Source organism: Lichenostomus cassidix, chromosome 3 (assembly GCF_008360975.1).
Source record: "Lichenostomus cassidix isolate B80296 chromosome 3, HeHo_3.0, whole genome shotgun sequence".
Lineage (NCBI taxonomy): Eukaryota > Metazoa > Chordata > Aves > Passeriformes > Meliphagidae > Lichenostomus > Lichenostomus cassidix.
Window position 1 is genome coordinate 58,442,829 of NC_139483.1, and position 16,752 is coordinate 58,459,580.

Below are 16,752 nucleotides of genomic sequence, written 5' to 3' on the forward strand. Positions count from 1 at the left end.
TGACTGACTCCAACCAACCAATACTCTGAAAGGAACTGAGAGTTACCCAGGTGCCTTCTTTTCTTTCACGTTGCATAATGGGGGCTTCTTGCACGGAGATTTACTTTCTACATCTTCCAGCTTGGTTGTTTCTGGTACAGTTTTCCCAGATGGTCGATTGGGAGGTGAAGATTTCATACCCACGTGACCAGGGCTGGGGCATTTTCTGTCACTGTTTAAACAAATTAACAAAATGTTTAAAAGTGGAAGCAGCTAAGCTGCTCTTTAATTTATTTTCTCTATGGACAAAAAGTCCTTAGTGCAGCTTAAGACATACAAGGTGTTTTTTTGTTTAAGAAACACAGAGAAGTTTTTTACTTGCCACTAACAAAACTGTATATCTGGGATTTTCAGATATCCTAATACAGAACTCTTTTCTCCCTTAAATCAATGGTAAAATGATTAGGCAATTCAACAGGAACAGAATTTGTCTAATATTATTTTTGATAATAAGCTACCCACTTCTAGTATTTGTAACATGAGAACACTTTGAGGTCTTATTTTCCTCCTAACCCTTCTCTCCCATGATATATCACTGTGCAGCCTTTAAAATGTTATATGCAGCCTCTTAATTGGGACAATGAAAAAAGTAGCACTTGACACAGTCCCTGCCACTGAGGACACTGCTCAAACTGCTGCTGGATTCACTGTAATGGTACTCAGGCTACCTGCCAGGGAGTAATTAAGTCACGTCAGATTTCTAAAACCCTACATTTATAAGAACAATCAAATCAGGCAGAACTCTTTGTCAGTGGACTATTTTGGTTTTTAAAGCATGAAGCTGAAACTGCCTCTGAGAAGGCAATTTAAAATATCATCTATAGAAAATATGTGATCGTTACAGTGGGAACTGGACATCTCACTGCAAACATTCACATTTTCACATTTACATTAACATAGTCCTTGAAAAGAATGGAAAGCCTCTCTTCTTCTCCTTTGCTTCCTAAACTCTCTATTTTTCCCCATAGCCCAAAATACACACAGGAATCAGTATCTGCAAATTTCTGAGATAAAATAATCATCTGAAAATAATCATCTTGGTATCACACTCCTTTGTTTTTTCCCAGTGCTGCTGTTCAAACGCTTCAGCCACAAACTTCAGCATTGTTCTTGCAAAACTCAGTCCCAGTAAATTGATTCCCCACTCCCACTGTAATGACAGAATAATGGCTCTTCTTTAAAGAGCAACATTAGTTTACAGTCACATCAATAAGGCCACTACAGCAAACAAAAGAAACACAAATAATTTTCTAAAGTGAAAACAACTGGTCAACATTCAATTTTAAACTCCAATTAACCATTTAGTAGTCTAGATACACTGAAGATTAAATCAAACTCTTGTTAAACCACAGACGGTAAATTAGTATCAGTCTTTGACAGCTCCATGATCTTTTTGATAAGCACTCAAAAAACCATTTTTCTTCCCTGTAAATGAAAAAGTAGATAAATACGCAGGCCCTTCTGAAATCATTCAGCCATTGCACAATTACAATTTGCATTGCAGAACGCAGAAATAAAGTACTGCTGTTAGTCACAGACATCGCCTCAATCATAATTACTTGATTACAGGAGAGGTGGATCTTTCACTTGCTTCCACTTTTCTGTTTCTGGGGATAGGACTGGCTGCAGGCATCTCCCCACTCAACCGGTCAGGTAGGAGGCTTTCTTTGTTCAAGTTCATCTCTGAATATGGGCAGCTGACTGCACTAGAAGTTGAAGAAGAAAAAATGACTCTTTATTCTCAGACCACTGATTTCATTTTTTTCAAACAAAATGACATTGGAGTTCTCTAGAAGTAGATGCAATAACTTCATAAAAAGATTAAAAAAAATGCTGTAAGTAGTCATACTTCAAAATGTTAATAAATCCATTGATTAAAAAAATTCAACTTTGCATTTCCTTTTGATAGCAACTTGTATAACACAAATTGCATTAATTTTTATTACAACCTTCATTGTGGAAAGTTGCTTGATGAATGTCTAGCCTGCTATCTCATAGTTCTAATGGCATTTATGCATACAACACAGGATGCCTTTGACTTTACCCATGTCACTCCAAATAGAGTTCTATTACCATGGCTACCTATTCATGTGAAGGAGGGTGTGTCTATTATGTAATGTCTATACAGAAGCTGCATTGCAAGGGCACAACATGAGGAATGGTGCACATCCCCTCACTGCAGTGAGTGCCCCATCGCTGCAAATGCCATTTCGTGATATTCCCTTGAGAGACTGTGGTATTTTCACAGTCTTTCTTAATGCTCAACACTCCTTATTTCCCCCTACTCCTGCTAGGGAAAGAATTTGACACTGAGCATTGATATGACTTGTAAATACTACTCTAACAAATGTGAAAGTTGTACAAAAGTAAGAAAACCCGTGTTTGCAGAAGAAGCAGGAAAGGGAAAAACAGCAACACAAACCAAAACACATGGGGCTGAACCAGGATTTTTTTCTTTAGAAGAATGCTCTGCAGTGTTCAAGTGATTAGTCAGCCAGACTGCATACTCAACACATCAAAGGTAATACCCTAAACTCTGAATAGTATATATATGTCACAACAGTGAATAACATCACTCTCAAGTTTTCAAAACTCTATGTGAGATACAGGAGACACTGTACTAAATATGATGCTCTATTGAAGTCTTATGAGATATGACACTAACTATATTCTGAAATTATGCTTTCCTAGTCACCTGTATTGTTACAAGGACTTCTATAATGTTAAAAGGTAAAAAGCCTGTGTTCTGGAATTTTGCTTATTTTCTTTTCAAGAATACAACTACCCATCTTTCCATAAATCGCAGCAATGTTTTACTTGTTTCATTGATAGTGACATGCATGATTTCCAAAGAGAGCTCTCTAATATAAACAAGGCTACCTTGACAGCCATATGCCCTGCCACCTCCAGACAACAAAAATAAATAGAAAAACAACAGCTTTCTCAATCATTTTCTTTCTAAAAGCACAGCATTAAAAAAGAAAAAGGCCTTTTATTCAAAATATGCTGTACACTCTCCTTTTCCTTTACCAATGACGCTCTGGGTTCAGTATGAGTATATAACAGCTCCTAGAATGGGGTTGGACCAATATTGGTGATCTAATTTTGATGTTGCCAACATGAACAAAAAGTTGGTGGGAATTACATTTCTCTCAGCACTTGCATAAAAGGAGAAAATTCCTTACGGCCAAGTCAGCCAGACCTTGCTGGGGTTATCAAGACAGGAGATTGACCGCATGTCTGATTTCTTCAGCTGGCTCATTCGAAAACAAGATGGTATCAACTTTTTTTTTTAATTATCATTTTTAAATCCTTGAGTAGCTATGCTGAACTTGAATTATGGAGGAAAAAAAAATAGAATATTTTCTGCTTTTCTAACCAAGATGAGATCCCTGTTTAAGGCCACTCCAAGCAGATGTTGATCTATAACAGTCTGTAGAGTGCTTTAAAGGGACATGCAGCCATATCCCCAGGTGATCCAATGAAGCATAGAACAGTCATCTTTGCCTTCTTCATCTTTTGTTTACACATCCAAATAAGGTAGAGTCCAGCTGCCCACTGGCTATAAAACACTACACTTGAAGTATGGTATGCTTTTGTTAATAACATTTTTTAGAGACATGGAACAAAACACACAAATAATAATTAACTTGGAGCATTCACCTTTAATTTCTACTTTAACAGAACAGGGCATTTTATTTTAAATCTGTTTACATATGTCTACTTACATTTATTCTCACCCTATTGGTTTTGTGTGTCTTAGGACTAGCCTCTGCCAGATGTCTTATGCTGCTGCATCTATCACAAAGATGCCTTTTATTCTCTTTCAAATGAAACACAAGATGAAAGATACAGGCTTCTGCTCAGAAAAAAGGTTTTAAGGCACGAATGCTAGTGTGATTTAAGTTCTTGCTGTGACAAACACATACCACTGTGATAAAATACAGTTATCAGAAATTCATGAATATATTGGCTAATCTCAGTTCTGCTGTTGCTACAGGGCAAAGCATGTAATCTTCTTTCTACTTCCAAGGCTCAGAGGGGTGTTTTGAGACAATGCTTCTGAGCAGTCACAAGAAAACATTGAACACTACCAATGTGGTATTTAACTTCAGCAGTGCATTATTAAGCAAGCCTTACACCACAATGAAATCTGACAATATGACTGGCAGACTGCAACAGGTTTTCTGTTTACCAGCACCACTAATAGGCTTTAAAAACAAAACAAAACAAAAAAAACCAACAAAAAGCCTCAAAATTCAGTCTTTTATTGTAACTTGCCTGCTCATATACTGCCTTTTCTGTAAGTATTTTCTGGAAAAATGAATTTGAATGACAGTTTTAGTCAACAATAGTTATAATATTACCGATTTGGAACACTAGATTCAGATGACTTTTTCTCTGTAATTAATCATTCAAGCTGCTGTGTCATTTTTAAAAAACTCCTTGATAGTCCTTTGATGTTACTGTTACTCGAGGCAAAAAGAACCCTCGTGGTTTCCACTCTTAGTTTTGTTACAACAAAACCCAGCATGAATGAACCTGTGTATGGCTTTGGATCAATCAGTAAATCCTCCTGAATCTCAATGCCTCCAGCCTTCAGTTCAGTTTAACTTGTCTACTACAGAGAATGAAAAAAATTAATCTTGTTATTCCTACATAATAGAAGTATTTGATTTATACAGGATGAAGTTTCCAACACAACTCATCTCAAGGGCTCAGAAGTCTTGATGTTTAGGTTATTTAATATTCAATAAGGATTTTTAACTCTTCTGTCACCTTAAAACTGGGTTTCTGCTCCAGCTTACAGTTTGCTTTAGCACACCATTTTGAAAACAGCAGAAGTTCAAAAGTCAGTTTCCAAAATGATCAGATGTCCTTGGCTTGGGGGTACCAAGGTCTGCCAGAGGCTCAGGAAGAAAGGCAGGATCAAAAGCAGCAGCAGGTACTCAATGTGAAACCTCTGCTATTCACCTGACAGGGCTGCACACCCTCCAGCACTGCTCCACAGCTTTGAAACCAGCCCAACACGAAGATCTCAATTACCATCTGAGCTGCCTCAGCAAACAAACACTCACATTAATACCACCTGACACACACCTTCCCCCGCACAGGAGAGCAATCAGCCCTCTCTAAATGTTGAAGGATCAGCACTGCACAACAATTAGCTGTCTGCAGGGCACTACTGAATTGGCAGCAGACTGGCTGGCAGTATGTGTGTCCATGACAGTCTTCTGAGGAAAGGGAGACACTGTTTCTAGAGTCCTGCATACACTGAGTAAAAACTGAGCATTAAAGCAAGTTTCTGGTTTTATTGAATCATGAAAGATGAATAGATAAAAAGGCAATGTGCCATTCTAATCACAGGCCTGGTATTTTCAAGTCAACAGAGGTTTTTACATAACCAGCCCTTTCCAGAACTGTCTGATGGAACAGAAGTGTTGAGCAGCATATCCCACCCGTGGTTATTTTGCAACCACTCTTCTATCACACTCAAGACCTATCTCTAAATGGAGTTACATACACATCTATTTTCTATAAAGTTCAAGGCCAGGAGGACAAACTAGGCTGCTGATAGGTAGGCATGGACCTTAGTCTTCTCCAGACATCTGAAGATGCTCCTATCTTGCAGCAGTATGCAAATGTCCTGAAGCACAGAATCCAGAAGGAATACTCTCAGCTATACCTAAGAAGAGTAAGGCAGCACTCCATTCAGTTTAAGAACTTGCATATGAAGTACTTCTAAAGACTACTTCTAAGTGGTCTTTATGACCACTTGGAATATTTTGCAAACCTGTATCAACCCACAGACAGGTCTCCTGGTTTAGCTGTACTGGTTGGAAATGTTACCGACCCCAGCTACTCAGAGCTTTTCAGGTGCAAGTTATTGCCAAGCACTGCCAAGGGATGAGGTTGTATTAGAGCTCCAGGAAAATTCACCTGGACTAATGGATGGATTAGACTATCTAAAGCAATCTATGTCCTGATGACCACATTATCTGGTCATACATGATTAGCCACAAAACTTCAGACAACATCAGAGGGATGTGTTCCTCTATTTGTGCTGATGGATTTTCTTAAGTGATCTCTTTACTTCACACTTTATGAAAACACTTTTAAGTAGTCTCAAAACAAGCAATACAACTATTTTCTTTCACAAATTACAGCGCATGTTTATCATCAAAGCATTTGATTTTTAGGAGAAAGCTGCTTCAACAGTCTAAACCTGAATCAAGTGTACTTTAGAACTGATTTGGCTGGTGCCAACGACATTATAGAAAGATAAAATAAAACTTGAGACTGCCATCAAAAATCAGCTGATAATTACTTCAGCAGACACTGAACAAAGAGATGTTATGTCCTGTTGAGCTGAGGTTTCCATGTTTATACAAATGTTGTCTTACAACATAGCCTCTACCACAGCACTTCAGTTCACTTCAACTTAGCTGTAACACTTGTGAAGTTTGAAGTTTCTGGCAAAAATCTTCGCTCATAAAGGGCTGACTCAAAACTCTAATGAACAACTTACAACTGACCTCTTTGCATTACTACTTGAACTTGAGAATTATTGCTTGCATAAAACTTCAGAGTATACAATCATAAATATGTAGGTGATCTGCACAATGCTAACGGTCTGTACATCAGGCTGTTTCAACTGCACAGCACGGAACCCTAGATTAACTGTTGCTAGATACCAAGTCCTTATTAACATCAGCTTTTCCAAAAAGTAAATGCTCTACCCCTGCTATGTAATTAATCACCAAGGCTTTCATCTGATTCCTAAGGAACAAGCTCTCAAAATTATTTCAGAACTACTTAGCATTTTAAATTATCATCTTTTCTGCGCACAGGCATTTGTGCATTGCACTTCATCAGAAAAAAAAGGATAAGCATGGTTAAATACACTTCAGGGTTGCCAAGATAAAAGAGCCATGGGAATGCTACCTGATGTGGAAAATTATACAAATTTCAAATTCTCTTTGTTAATTCAGGAGAAAAGAAGTGGTACAAGGTTAGAATTTTTGGGGCAACCTGGACCCTCAAGTTTGTAGGGTCCAGATGAATAACATATTTCATAATTTTCCTCAGAAATACAAAACAACAGAACTAGAATATCAGCACAGAGGGCAAATCAATAGCTAGTGAATAAGATACTTACTGGTATAATTTATTTGCTATGAAATGGCAAATATCTGTCTTATGATCAACAAAATCTCCTTGGTTATATTTTTATACCCTAGAACTATCAGTAAATGTGCAAATAATATAACACGATTACTAAGACTACAGTAAAAATAAAATACAATGAAATGCCATGAGTTTGTTTCTTTTCTTAATATTCAGGATGAGTAAGTATAACAATCTTTAAATAGCACGGAAAATGTAGCTATAAAAGCAAAGGCTACACAGAGTAAACAGACATATAGCCCTTACTCATCCCTTCCATCTAAAACATTAGAACTTTTAGAGTCAATCTTTATTTAGAGTGATCACAAATGAAAAACTTTTCAGACACATTCACTTCCTTTTTTTTTTTTTCTTCTTATTTTAAGTTTCAACTTTAGGCTGAAACCCATGGTTCATTGTGGTAACACACCATCAAAACCTTGTAGCATAATTCTAGTCAACAGGACATAATTGTCTCATCAAAAACATGAAAAGATTGCAGAGCTCACTCTTCAATCACAGTAATTTAAAAAGATACTTTTAAAAATGTATAGATAAATAACCAAAGAGCAATCCGCTAACCAATTGAGAGAGCAGGAAGAACAAAGTGACATGACATTTGAGAATTCTATGACTGTGTGATGGAAAAATGACAACTTCTGGAAGTTCTAATTTGAAAACAAGGTAACTGGATGATATTTATGATGCTTAATTCTCAACTTAACATACTGTATTATTTGTATATCCCTCACTGAAATAGTCTAGATTCACCTCACACTCTAAGTATTTTTAAAATAATAAAATTTCAACTTGGGAAATGTTTTCCATTTACTCTCTCATTGTCTCTCTGTCTCCTCCTTTCCATTCTCCCATGCTAATGTTATCTACTCTCTAGGATGAGATATCTATATTTCTATATTATACTCCAGAAGGTGTTCAACAAAGCATTTTTAGAAACGCTAAACAGAAGCAGCAAGCTCTCATTCGGGAATATGTCAATCGGAATTTCCTTACTAGCATTGTTCCAAGCCAAGAAGCAAGTCCTTACCCCTGCCAACCAAGCAGAACAAAAACATCCAAGCCATAATAAAATCAGTGGCCTCATATTTTAAAAGGTTCAGAAGTTATTGCTTTATACATATCTGTCTGTAACATTTAGCAATCTGGACAGCAAGCTGAGGAATCCTCATAGGACCAAATACAGAGTAACTGAATCTACCAATTGTGACAAAAAGTAATGTATGACAAATCTTAGCACACCCTGGTGAAATGAAGTTACAGATTGCTAATGTTTATTTCAGCATGCTCACCATGGCAACTGAAATAATTGCATATTTAGGTTTACAAGATTTCCTATTTTTTTTCTAGCTTTGATCTGTTTTCTTGAGAACAACAATTTAAAAAAAAACATCTGCACACATCCCTCAATTGAAAGAATAAAATCAGTTTCACAGAACATACCTATGATGGCCAATATGTCTTGCTCTTTTAATGTGTCCAACTCCCTTACATCCGGCTGTAGGACACCCTCCATGCTCTAAAGCTTCCACCAATTCCAAGGGACCTGCATGCCAGGTGAAATTACAAATGAGATTTAAAAAATTATTTAATATTTAAAACCTATATAAATATGCACAAATACCAGTGCATTGTAGCAAGCATGAAGAAATAAGTAAACAGAAGTACTTTAATAATGCATTCTGTAAAAGCATGATGGATTTAAACTTAATCCACTGGAGAAGTAATTTTATTCTGTGTGAGGTAAATCTCTACAACAGAACTAGATCTATATAAAGAACACAAATCTTGGAGGAGCTGCATGACATCAGATTTCACTTCTACTATATCTACATTTATTTAGAACCTGGTTATTTTGCAAGACCACAGAAAAAGTAAGTTACCATATCCCCATTCCTGAAGACAAGGGATGTGTTTGTAATGTGCACTGACACATTTTAGCTGAAGTTTTCCAGTAAACAAGATGTGAAAACAAAGGCTGAAAATACTGCCAAAAAGACCAAGCCATGAGATTTTTGACGTTTTCACTTCTCTGAATTTATGTGTCTATCTGATTTTCATCAACCTGTAACGATGCCTGCAGAGACATTAAAGCATGTATGCCCAAACGAGCTTTGAGGTCCAAGCAAACATAGTACACAACCCACAGTTTCACAGCAAGAACTCCAGTATGTGACACTGGGAACGCCTGCTGCACCTCTGCAAACATACACTGTCGCCCTCTAGTACCAGTTCTTCTTGAAAAGTACATGAACTTGTATCTCCCCCTGCAGATAACAATATAGACATGAAAAAGTCATTTTAAATAGATTTTTCTAGCTGAAAGATAAGATTCTTGCTCACAGATGGATAATGAAAGACAGAGAACTATTATGTATAATTAGAGCAGTCCAAAAGCTTTTTTTATGAAATGTTCCAACTATACAAATGTTACATTATGACTACACTGAAGTCCAAAGACTTCTATAACCTTTAAAGAGTGTAATGGGTGAGAGAATAGGGAATTTCACCTATTCTACCTTTATGCAAAATTGATTCTTATAATGTAACAAGTAAGTGCACTCAGAGGAAGAGTTATTTGAATAGGGATGTTTCTGTAAAGGGAAGTCCTGCTTCACTGATGTTCTGATTTTGTAAAAACTAGCTCCCTATAAATGTTCTCACTTAAAATATTCAAACTCGTTACAAATGTAATTTAGAAGAGCTGCAAGTGGTTGTTCATGTTTATGGAAGAAGCTGCTGTTTGCATCACTGAGAAACTATATTAAAATCAACACCAATACATGGCTCTTAATTTCCTAACTGCTATCAAAAAGGTCATAATCCATCAGGATGACTTCATTATATGTGAAAATACTATGAATATATGAATATTGGTAACTGCTCTAGACTAATACTGCTAATATTGCACAGCATTCACACAAAGCTTCTAGTGTTAAAGACAGGGATCTCGTTAAAAGTCCTATTATACTGACTGAGGCAGAAACTATCTTGTAAAGTATTTTCCTCCCTCCTTATGAAACCCTTGCAGAAGTCTGGCAATGCTTTTTAACTTAAATGGAAACAATATTAATATTTTTATAATATTTTATATGGTAGTAAAACAGTCATATTGTTGGAATAATATTTTGTTCAGTACCCACTGTATTTTATAGGTATTTGTGTAGCTTATTACTTTTTTCCTATTTAATAGATGGTCAACTTCCTTTCCTGTCATATTGTCCATCGTGATTCTTGTAGCATAACCAAAAGTTACTGCTAACAGTCACAACTTAAAAGGGATCAACAGTGCTTCCCAAGCCACCATCGAGAGGAGATGATGTATTTTATGTGATGGGTACCTGTACCTTGTTTCTTTTAAAGTCTCCTCAAAAACGAATTTATGAATTTTATTCTCCCACCTAGGCTAAGATTTTTATTTCTAAATCAATCTCACATAATAGAAATGTTGCAACCTGATTCAGCTCTTTTGTCATGTGATACAGGTTTTATTTATGTGGCCACAGACTACTTTTCCCACTGGGCTGCTTGTTCAGCACACAGGACAGCACATCTCAGATCAAGATGCAGATATGCGGCATCCTGTCTTCCCCTCATTATTCACTTTGTGCTTTGGCACTTACGGCACTCTATTCAGACTCTGAAGGCAGAATGATTAACTTCCTAACAGGCAGTCATCACTGTACTTCTGGAGTGCTCAGAAAACTAATGAATACACTCTGATCACACCCTGGATAGGAATCATTTCTTCTTGACATTAGGAACATTGAGTTGAGGCACTTTGATTTTCAGGTAAGACATTCCCACGGTATGTGACTTATCCCAGTTATTTTACATTTAATTTTTTTCCGAGTACTTGGCATTGCTCAGCATTTCTTATTTTCCAAGCACAGTTGTTTCTGATCTTGTTACAGCTGCAAACACTCAGCACTTGTGCAAACAATACCTCAGAGTCATTACATAAACAAATCTCAGAGAAGAGCACTCACTTAAAAACTCATCTGTTCAAAGTTTGGCTAAAGTGATTTCACTGCTGTTATCCAGAAACACAGCGGCCTAGGCAGGGATATATTTACCATAAAGTCTCTTCTCCCTGCAACCTTCAGTCTCATTTATCATTTACCTCCCACTTCTTCAACAAGTAAAACAAAATCCACCAGAGAGAGCAAGCTGGTAAATACAGTGTTATTATTGGTACCATGCTTCTGCTGGATTTATTTTCAGTGCAGGCACCATTAATCCCTCTCTGCTCAGCTGAACAAGAAAAGGAAGTTAGTTGTTTTTGAGGATTTGCCACAGCATTTGAAAGCAGTGCCTTCTCAGTGTAGTCTGTACTCCTTTGAGCCAAAATGCATGCTAACCATCAAGAGAGATGTGAACAAAGGATCTTAAGAGTGATACCCTATCCCTACTGAGTGCCACAGCAGTTTCAGCACTGGCTTTGAGAGGGCCAGGATTTTACACAACAGATCTTTCACATTACTTCTGGTCTTCACTGTGGTTCTTGTATTTCCATTGCAGTGAGGGTCAATAAAGCCATCTACTAAAAAGTGATTAATTACTGACTGTTGATTTACACTAAATGTCCCATTTGCAATTATTTTGCATATCGTAGTGGCTTCTCTTCCTTGAATGGCACTGGCAGGGAAAAAAGACAGCACAGCACACACGCCTTTTACCATCATTACATTACATTACAGTGTGCTTTCTCTTACTGAGTGGGGGCTGAAGAGGGTGTCCAGTTTTTGCACACCAGCCTGCAGGATGGATATCAGGGCTGTCAACATCAGTCCAATAATCATAAATACTATCCCAGCCATCAAAATGAACCTAAAATACAAAATGGAAAATAGTACATTTTAGAGCAGGAATATTCTCCATAAAACCTGTTTACTTGAGTAATCTCTAGAAATGACATGTCCATTGCAGAAGTCACTTTCAGAAAACTGTATTTGTTACACAGAAAATACATGTACATTACATTCTGGACCCAGGCATATTCTCACTAAAGTAAAGAGTAAACAACCATTATATGGTTGTTTACTGTGTTATCACGCTCAAATCCCAGGAATAAAGCAGTTCTCACATTAATACTTAAATTAAGCATGAATTTCTGTCTTTTACATCTCTCAAAAAACCACACAAACAAAAATCCAAATGTTTTTTAATCTCCTGTTTGAACTGGATATAAGAACAGCAGAGCAGGAAGTGAAGAACTGAAAAAATGGAATTTATCTATAAAAAACAAACAATCCCCCCCATCACACACAATTTTACTAGAATCAGACTATTCAGGACAAAGAATTGAAACTGAGGAGAAAATGAAGTATGTGACTTGCCAGGAAAACACCAGAACGGGTTATACACACTTTTTTATTTCATGTGAAAGCTAAATATCTTCAAGTCTTGCATGACCTCTGGACTAGTAAATCCTTGGATCTCTCACGCGCACATGTAGATGCACAAACACAGAGATATGTACAGAGCTCTTTCAACATACACTACGGAGTCAAATTACTAGCCTAGAAGTTACAGATCCTGTCATTTAATAAATTAGACTGGGGAGTGGGTCTTTATTTTGGGATGGGTGTTTTGTTGTTTGGAGTTTTTTGGGTTTTTTGTTTGTTTTGTTGTGTTGTTTGGGTTTTTTTGTTTGTTTTGCATGTCCAACTTAAGGTACAAAACATGTAGGTGTGAAGATATTAGTTCTGATGACTCCCTAGGAGCCGTTAATTCAGATGATTCAAAATGAAATGTCAGCTGCATCTCCTACTTGAAATAACAGATATGCCTAATAAATCTGTAAAAACAGCACACATACATCCTTCATGTCTTTCTAACTGGATATCTGGTATATGTTAGCCCTTCCAATAGCTAAGGAGTTCACAGTGGAAACTGGTTTTGTACAATATAAAAATAATTAATTCAAGTATACAACTTCTGTAAAATACATTAAAAATACATTAACTTAGATTAATCCAATCTAAAGCCCATAATTAACAGAAACTTCAGAGTTGCAGAAATCACTGAAAAAGGACAAGAGATCATGGCCATTTGTTTTGTATCTTACATATATCTCTGCCTTCCCCTTGCAAGCTTACAGAGACAGCTTCAATTAATCTAGACCAAATATTTTATGGTCCATAATACAAATATCAAAGCAGCCTTTTGACACTTGATATTAAATAATCATGTTTCTTGACAGAATAGACAATTTTCTTCTATCAACTGTTCCCAAAGCAATTTTCCAATACATTCAACTCTGCTCTCTAATTACCCATGTCAGCTCAACTAAGAACAATAAAACAACCCATTCCAAAGGAATTATACATATATTAATTAGTGAAAAGCAAGAGCAAAAGCTTAGCAGGACAGAGCAATGCCACCCATTTCCTTCCATGGTTAATTTTACAACTATAGGATTTTGGTTTTACAAAGTCCTCATCAGTTACTTAAGCAAGATAGTACAATAAGTCAGAGAAACTTACTTTTATTCTATAGTCATCAGTATCTACAATGGTTGCTACTCTGATAAACACTGGATTTCTCTTGTCAACCACTTCAAGTTTCATGTTTTTCTGAAAGCCATGAGAAGGTTTCTAGAAAAGAAGACCAACACTATGTGAAACGGAACAAAACCTCAAAATCTCATGCAGCTGTAAAATATATATAATCCATCAAAAACTTTTTGCCTTTATTTTTTCAAATCTGCCCTCCCTCTACTAGAAATTCAAGCATAAAGACATAATTCAAAGTAGTGTTATTAATCTAGTGAAACAAAGTAACTACTTTAGGATTCCAGGTTCTCCCAGAATGAACTGGATTCAAGCCACCCAAGTAAATGGGAATCTTTTTTTTGAACCAGTTTTTTTCCTAAATTCTCTAGAAAAGTTTTCCTAGAGATTTTGGCCAACAGTTTCAATGCAGTATTTTATAAAGCATTACATACCAGCAACCTGAAATGTCTATGAAATTGTCTACAGGAAAAATATTTGTGCTTTTTAGTATGTATTTTCGCTTCATGAATAAAACTCTTTTTCAGTCTCCGGCTGAAAACACAACTAATCCACAGTATAACAGTAACAAACAGGACCAAATGCCTGTGGTTTTAATACTATTTTGACAAAAATGGTGTCTTTGGTAAAAGTATTAGATTTTGCATTTGTCATCTGCAGTTATGAAAACTAAAGCAAAATTATTCACATTTTAAAGGAACATATTCACAACTTATGGGTTTTACGCTAATTTTTTAGGAAATAATGTATCTGTCCCTATAGGACTTCCCAGAGTATTGGTGTTTTTTCTTCAGCTGCAACTTAAGAACTCAATTTTCTCTCATAATACAATATAAAACAGTGCTACTGTCTCAGATATAACCAAATACCTTCCTAATCCTTGCTCAGGGTATTCATGCTGAGAATGTCAAATTGAGAAACATTATTAAGCCAGACACCCCTTGGGGTGATAAACTGCAGGTCATTAATAAACTCTGGTAATCTACTGACCCCAGGAACACCACATTGTGGCTTTTGTTAATCCAGCTCTTAGCAAAGTGTTACTTAGAATTAGTGTCCCTAATATGAAAAGCTGAGGCAAATGTGCTTCAGTGTGCTGTGAAGACAAGGGCTGGGAGCCACTGGCCACCTGACACTGGCTCCCAACAGCAATCCAGAATGATTAGAGGGATAGAGCACCTCTCCAATGGGGAAAGCCTGAAAGAATTGGGGTTTTTTCAGCCTGGAAAAGAGATAGCTTAGGGGTGACCTAATTGCAGCCTTCCAGTTCCTGAAGGGGACCAAACTGAAAGATGGAGAGGGACCTTTCTTCAAGGGCATGTAGTGACAGGACAAGGGGAATTGGTTTCAAACTAAAAGAGAGCATGTTTAGATTAGGTATTAGGAAATGACACTTTAGTGTGAGGGTGATGGGGCACTTGAACAGGTTGCCTAGAGAACTGTGGATGTCTGGTCCTTGGAAGTGTTCAAGGCCGGGCTGGATGGAGCTCTGAGCAGCCTGGTCTAGTGGAAGGTGTTCTGGCCCAAGGCAGAGGGGTTGGAACTAGATCATCTTTAAGGTTCTTTTCAGCTCAAGCCACTGTGTAATTTCTTTCTGCATTAGTGACCATCACTGAAATGAAGAGCTCAAAAAGATCGCTGAAAGAAACTTGCAAGTACAAAGACAAAAGAAAAGGATGTTGCCCACAAAGACCATAGTTAAGCTGGGGAGCTGCCCATGGATGCTGCCCATGTGCCCCAGTTGCAAGTTTGTAGAAGAAAAAGTCTGCTAAAGGGTGTTGAAAAAAAGTTCTTGCCTGAGGCAATGGACTAGCCGGACAAGCAGACTAACTTCTTACAATCCTTTTTACACTGCATCTATTACACCACATAAAAAGTACAGAAATACAAATCTTCAAAATATGTTATCATGACTCAGTAGCTATCTCATTATTTGTAATAAGCAGGCAGTAATTTTCCACAGCAAATTACACTCATTAGTAATATATTTGTAGCATTTAATCCCATTTACAATAATTAAAATAACACATTAATAGCGATTTATAATAATCTGATTTCTAACAGTGAACTGCAAATTTGCATAAAAATAAACCGCCTATTATGCAACTAATTAACTGGATACATTTGAAAACATAGGAACATCATATACATACTCTCTTCTTAAACTAATCGGTCATATGAACTTAAAAGTACAAAAAATTTTAAACATTTTCTCACCACTTTAAAAGCCCTTGCAGGTGCAGGTAATGAACTGGTTTCTTCCAAATACTTCTCCCAAGAAAAATGCTTAGCGTGAGGATAATCTGGCACAGAAGAAATACGAGCAATATTAAACACAGCAGTGCAAAAAAATGAAGTTAATGTCTAATTTACAGAGTGCCTAGCACTTTTACAATACTATTTTGATTTATGCTTTGGACTTAAAAAATAATTCCAAGAAAGGCTCTTCTAAATTGTCTCTGATAAATTCACTATACAGGTTAGAAAGAGCCAACAATCCTCTCATATACACTACTAACTACCTATTGTACACAACTGCTTTGGATATGAGAATTTTCTGTGATTCCCTCTGCAATATAAATAATGTGGACTGGAAATATCTGCCCACTTAATTGAGAAAATCAATTCACATAATAAACAGTCATTCACTGGTAAGCAGTCTAACAAATGATAGCTTTGTACCACAGTTGAGCACACCTGACTACTTGTTACTCTTTTAGTGAGCAATTTTAAACTAAATTTCTAACAAAATACCCTAGACATTTATAAATGATCTATAGACATCATGAAAGAAGATGTTGCCTTTCTCAGAAACTGTTTACAATACATGTTTATAAACACCCTATGGACTAAACACAATGAGAGCTTGGCTCTTAAAGAAAAGGGAGTGCCTGTCCTTCGCCTTTACTCTGCACCAGAAGTTTAATTTGAAGTCTAAACATTATTATTCATAAGGCAGAACAGAACAAAACCAATTCTAATTTGTTTTACAAGGGATTCACTGAATAATAGG

General features: G+C 36.6%; 1 protein-coding gene across 8 annotated transcripts in view; it reads right to left on the minus strand.

Annotated features, from left to right (window-relative positions):
• The window catches only part of L3MBTL3 (L3MBTL histone methyl-lysine binding protein 3), a 76,546-nt gene that overhangs the window by 12,353 nt on the left and 47,441 nt on the right, over positions 1-16,752 (minus strand). For all 8 annotated transcript variants that reach the window (XM_085055970.1, XM_085055969.1, XM_085055972.1 and 5 more), the window contains exons 13-18: positions 15,957-16,042; positions 13,713-13,823; positions 11,940-12,054; positions 8,668-8,770; positions 1,599-1,745; positions 47-211 (exon numbers count right to left, since the gene is read on the minus strand). In XM_085055970.1, the coding sequence (XP_084912096.1) occupies positions 47-211; positions 1,599-1,745; positions 8,668-8,770; positions 11,940-12,054; positions 13,713-13,823; positions 15,957-16,042 (727 nt within the window). The remainder of the gene's footprint in view (positions 1-46; positions 212-1,598; positions 1,746-8,667; positions 8,771-11,939; positions 12,055-13,712; positions 13,824-15,956; positions 16,043-16,752) is intronic.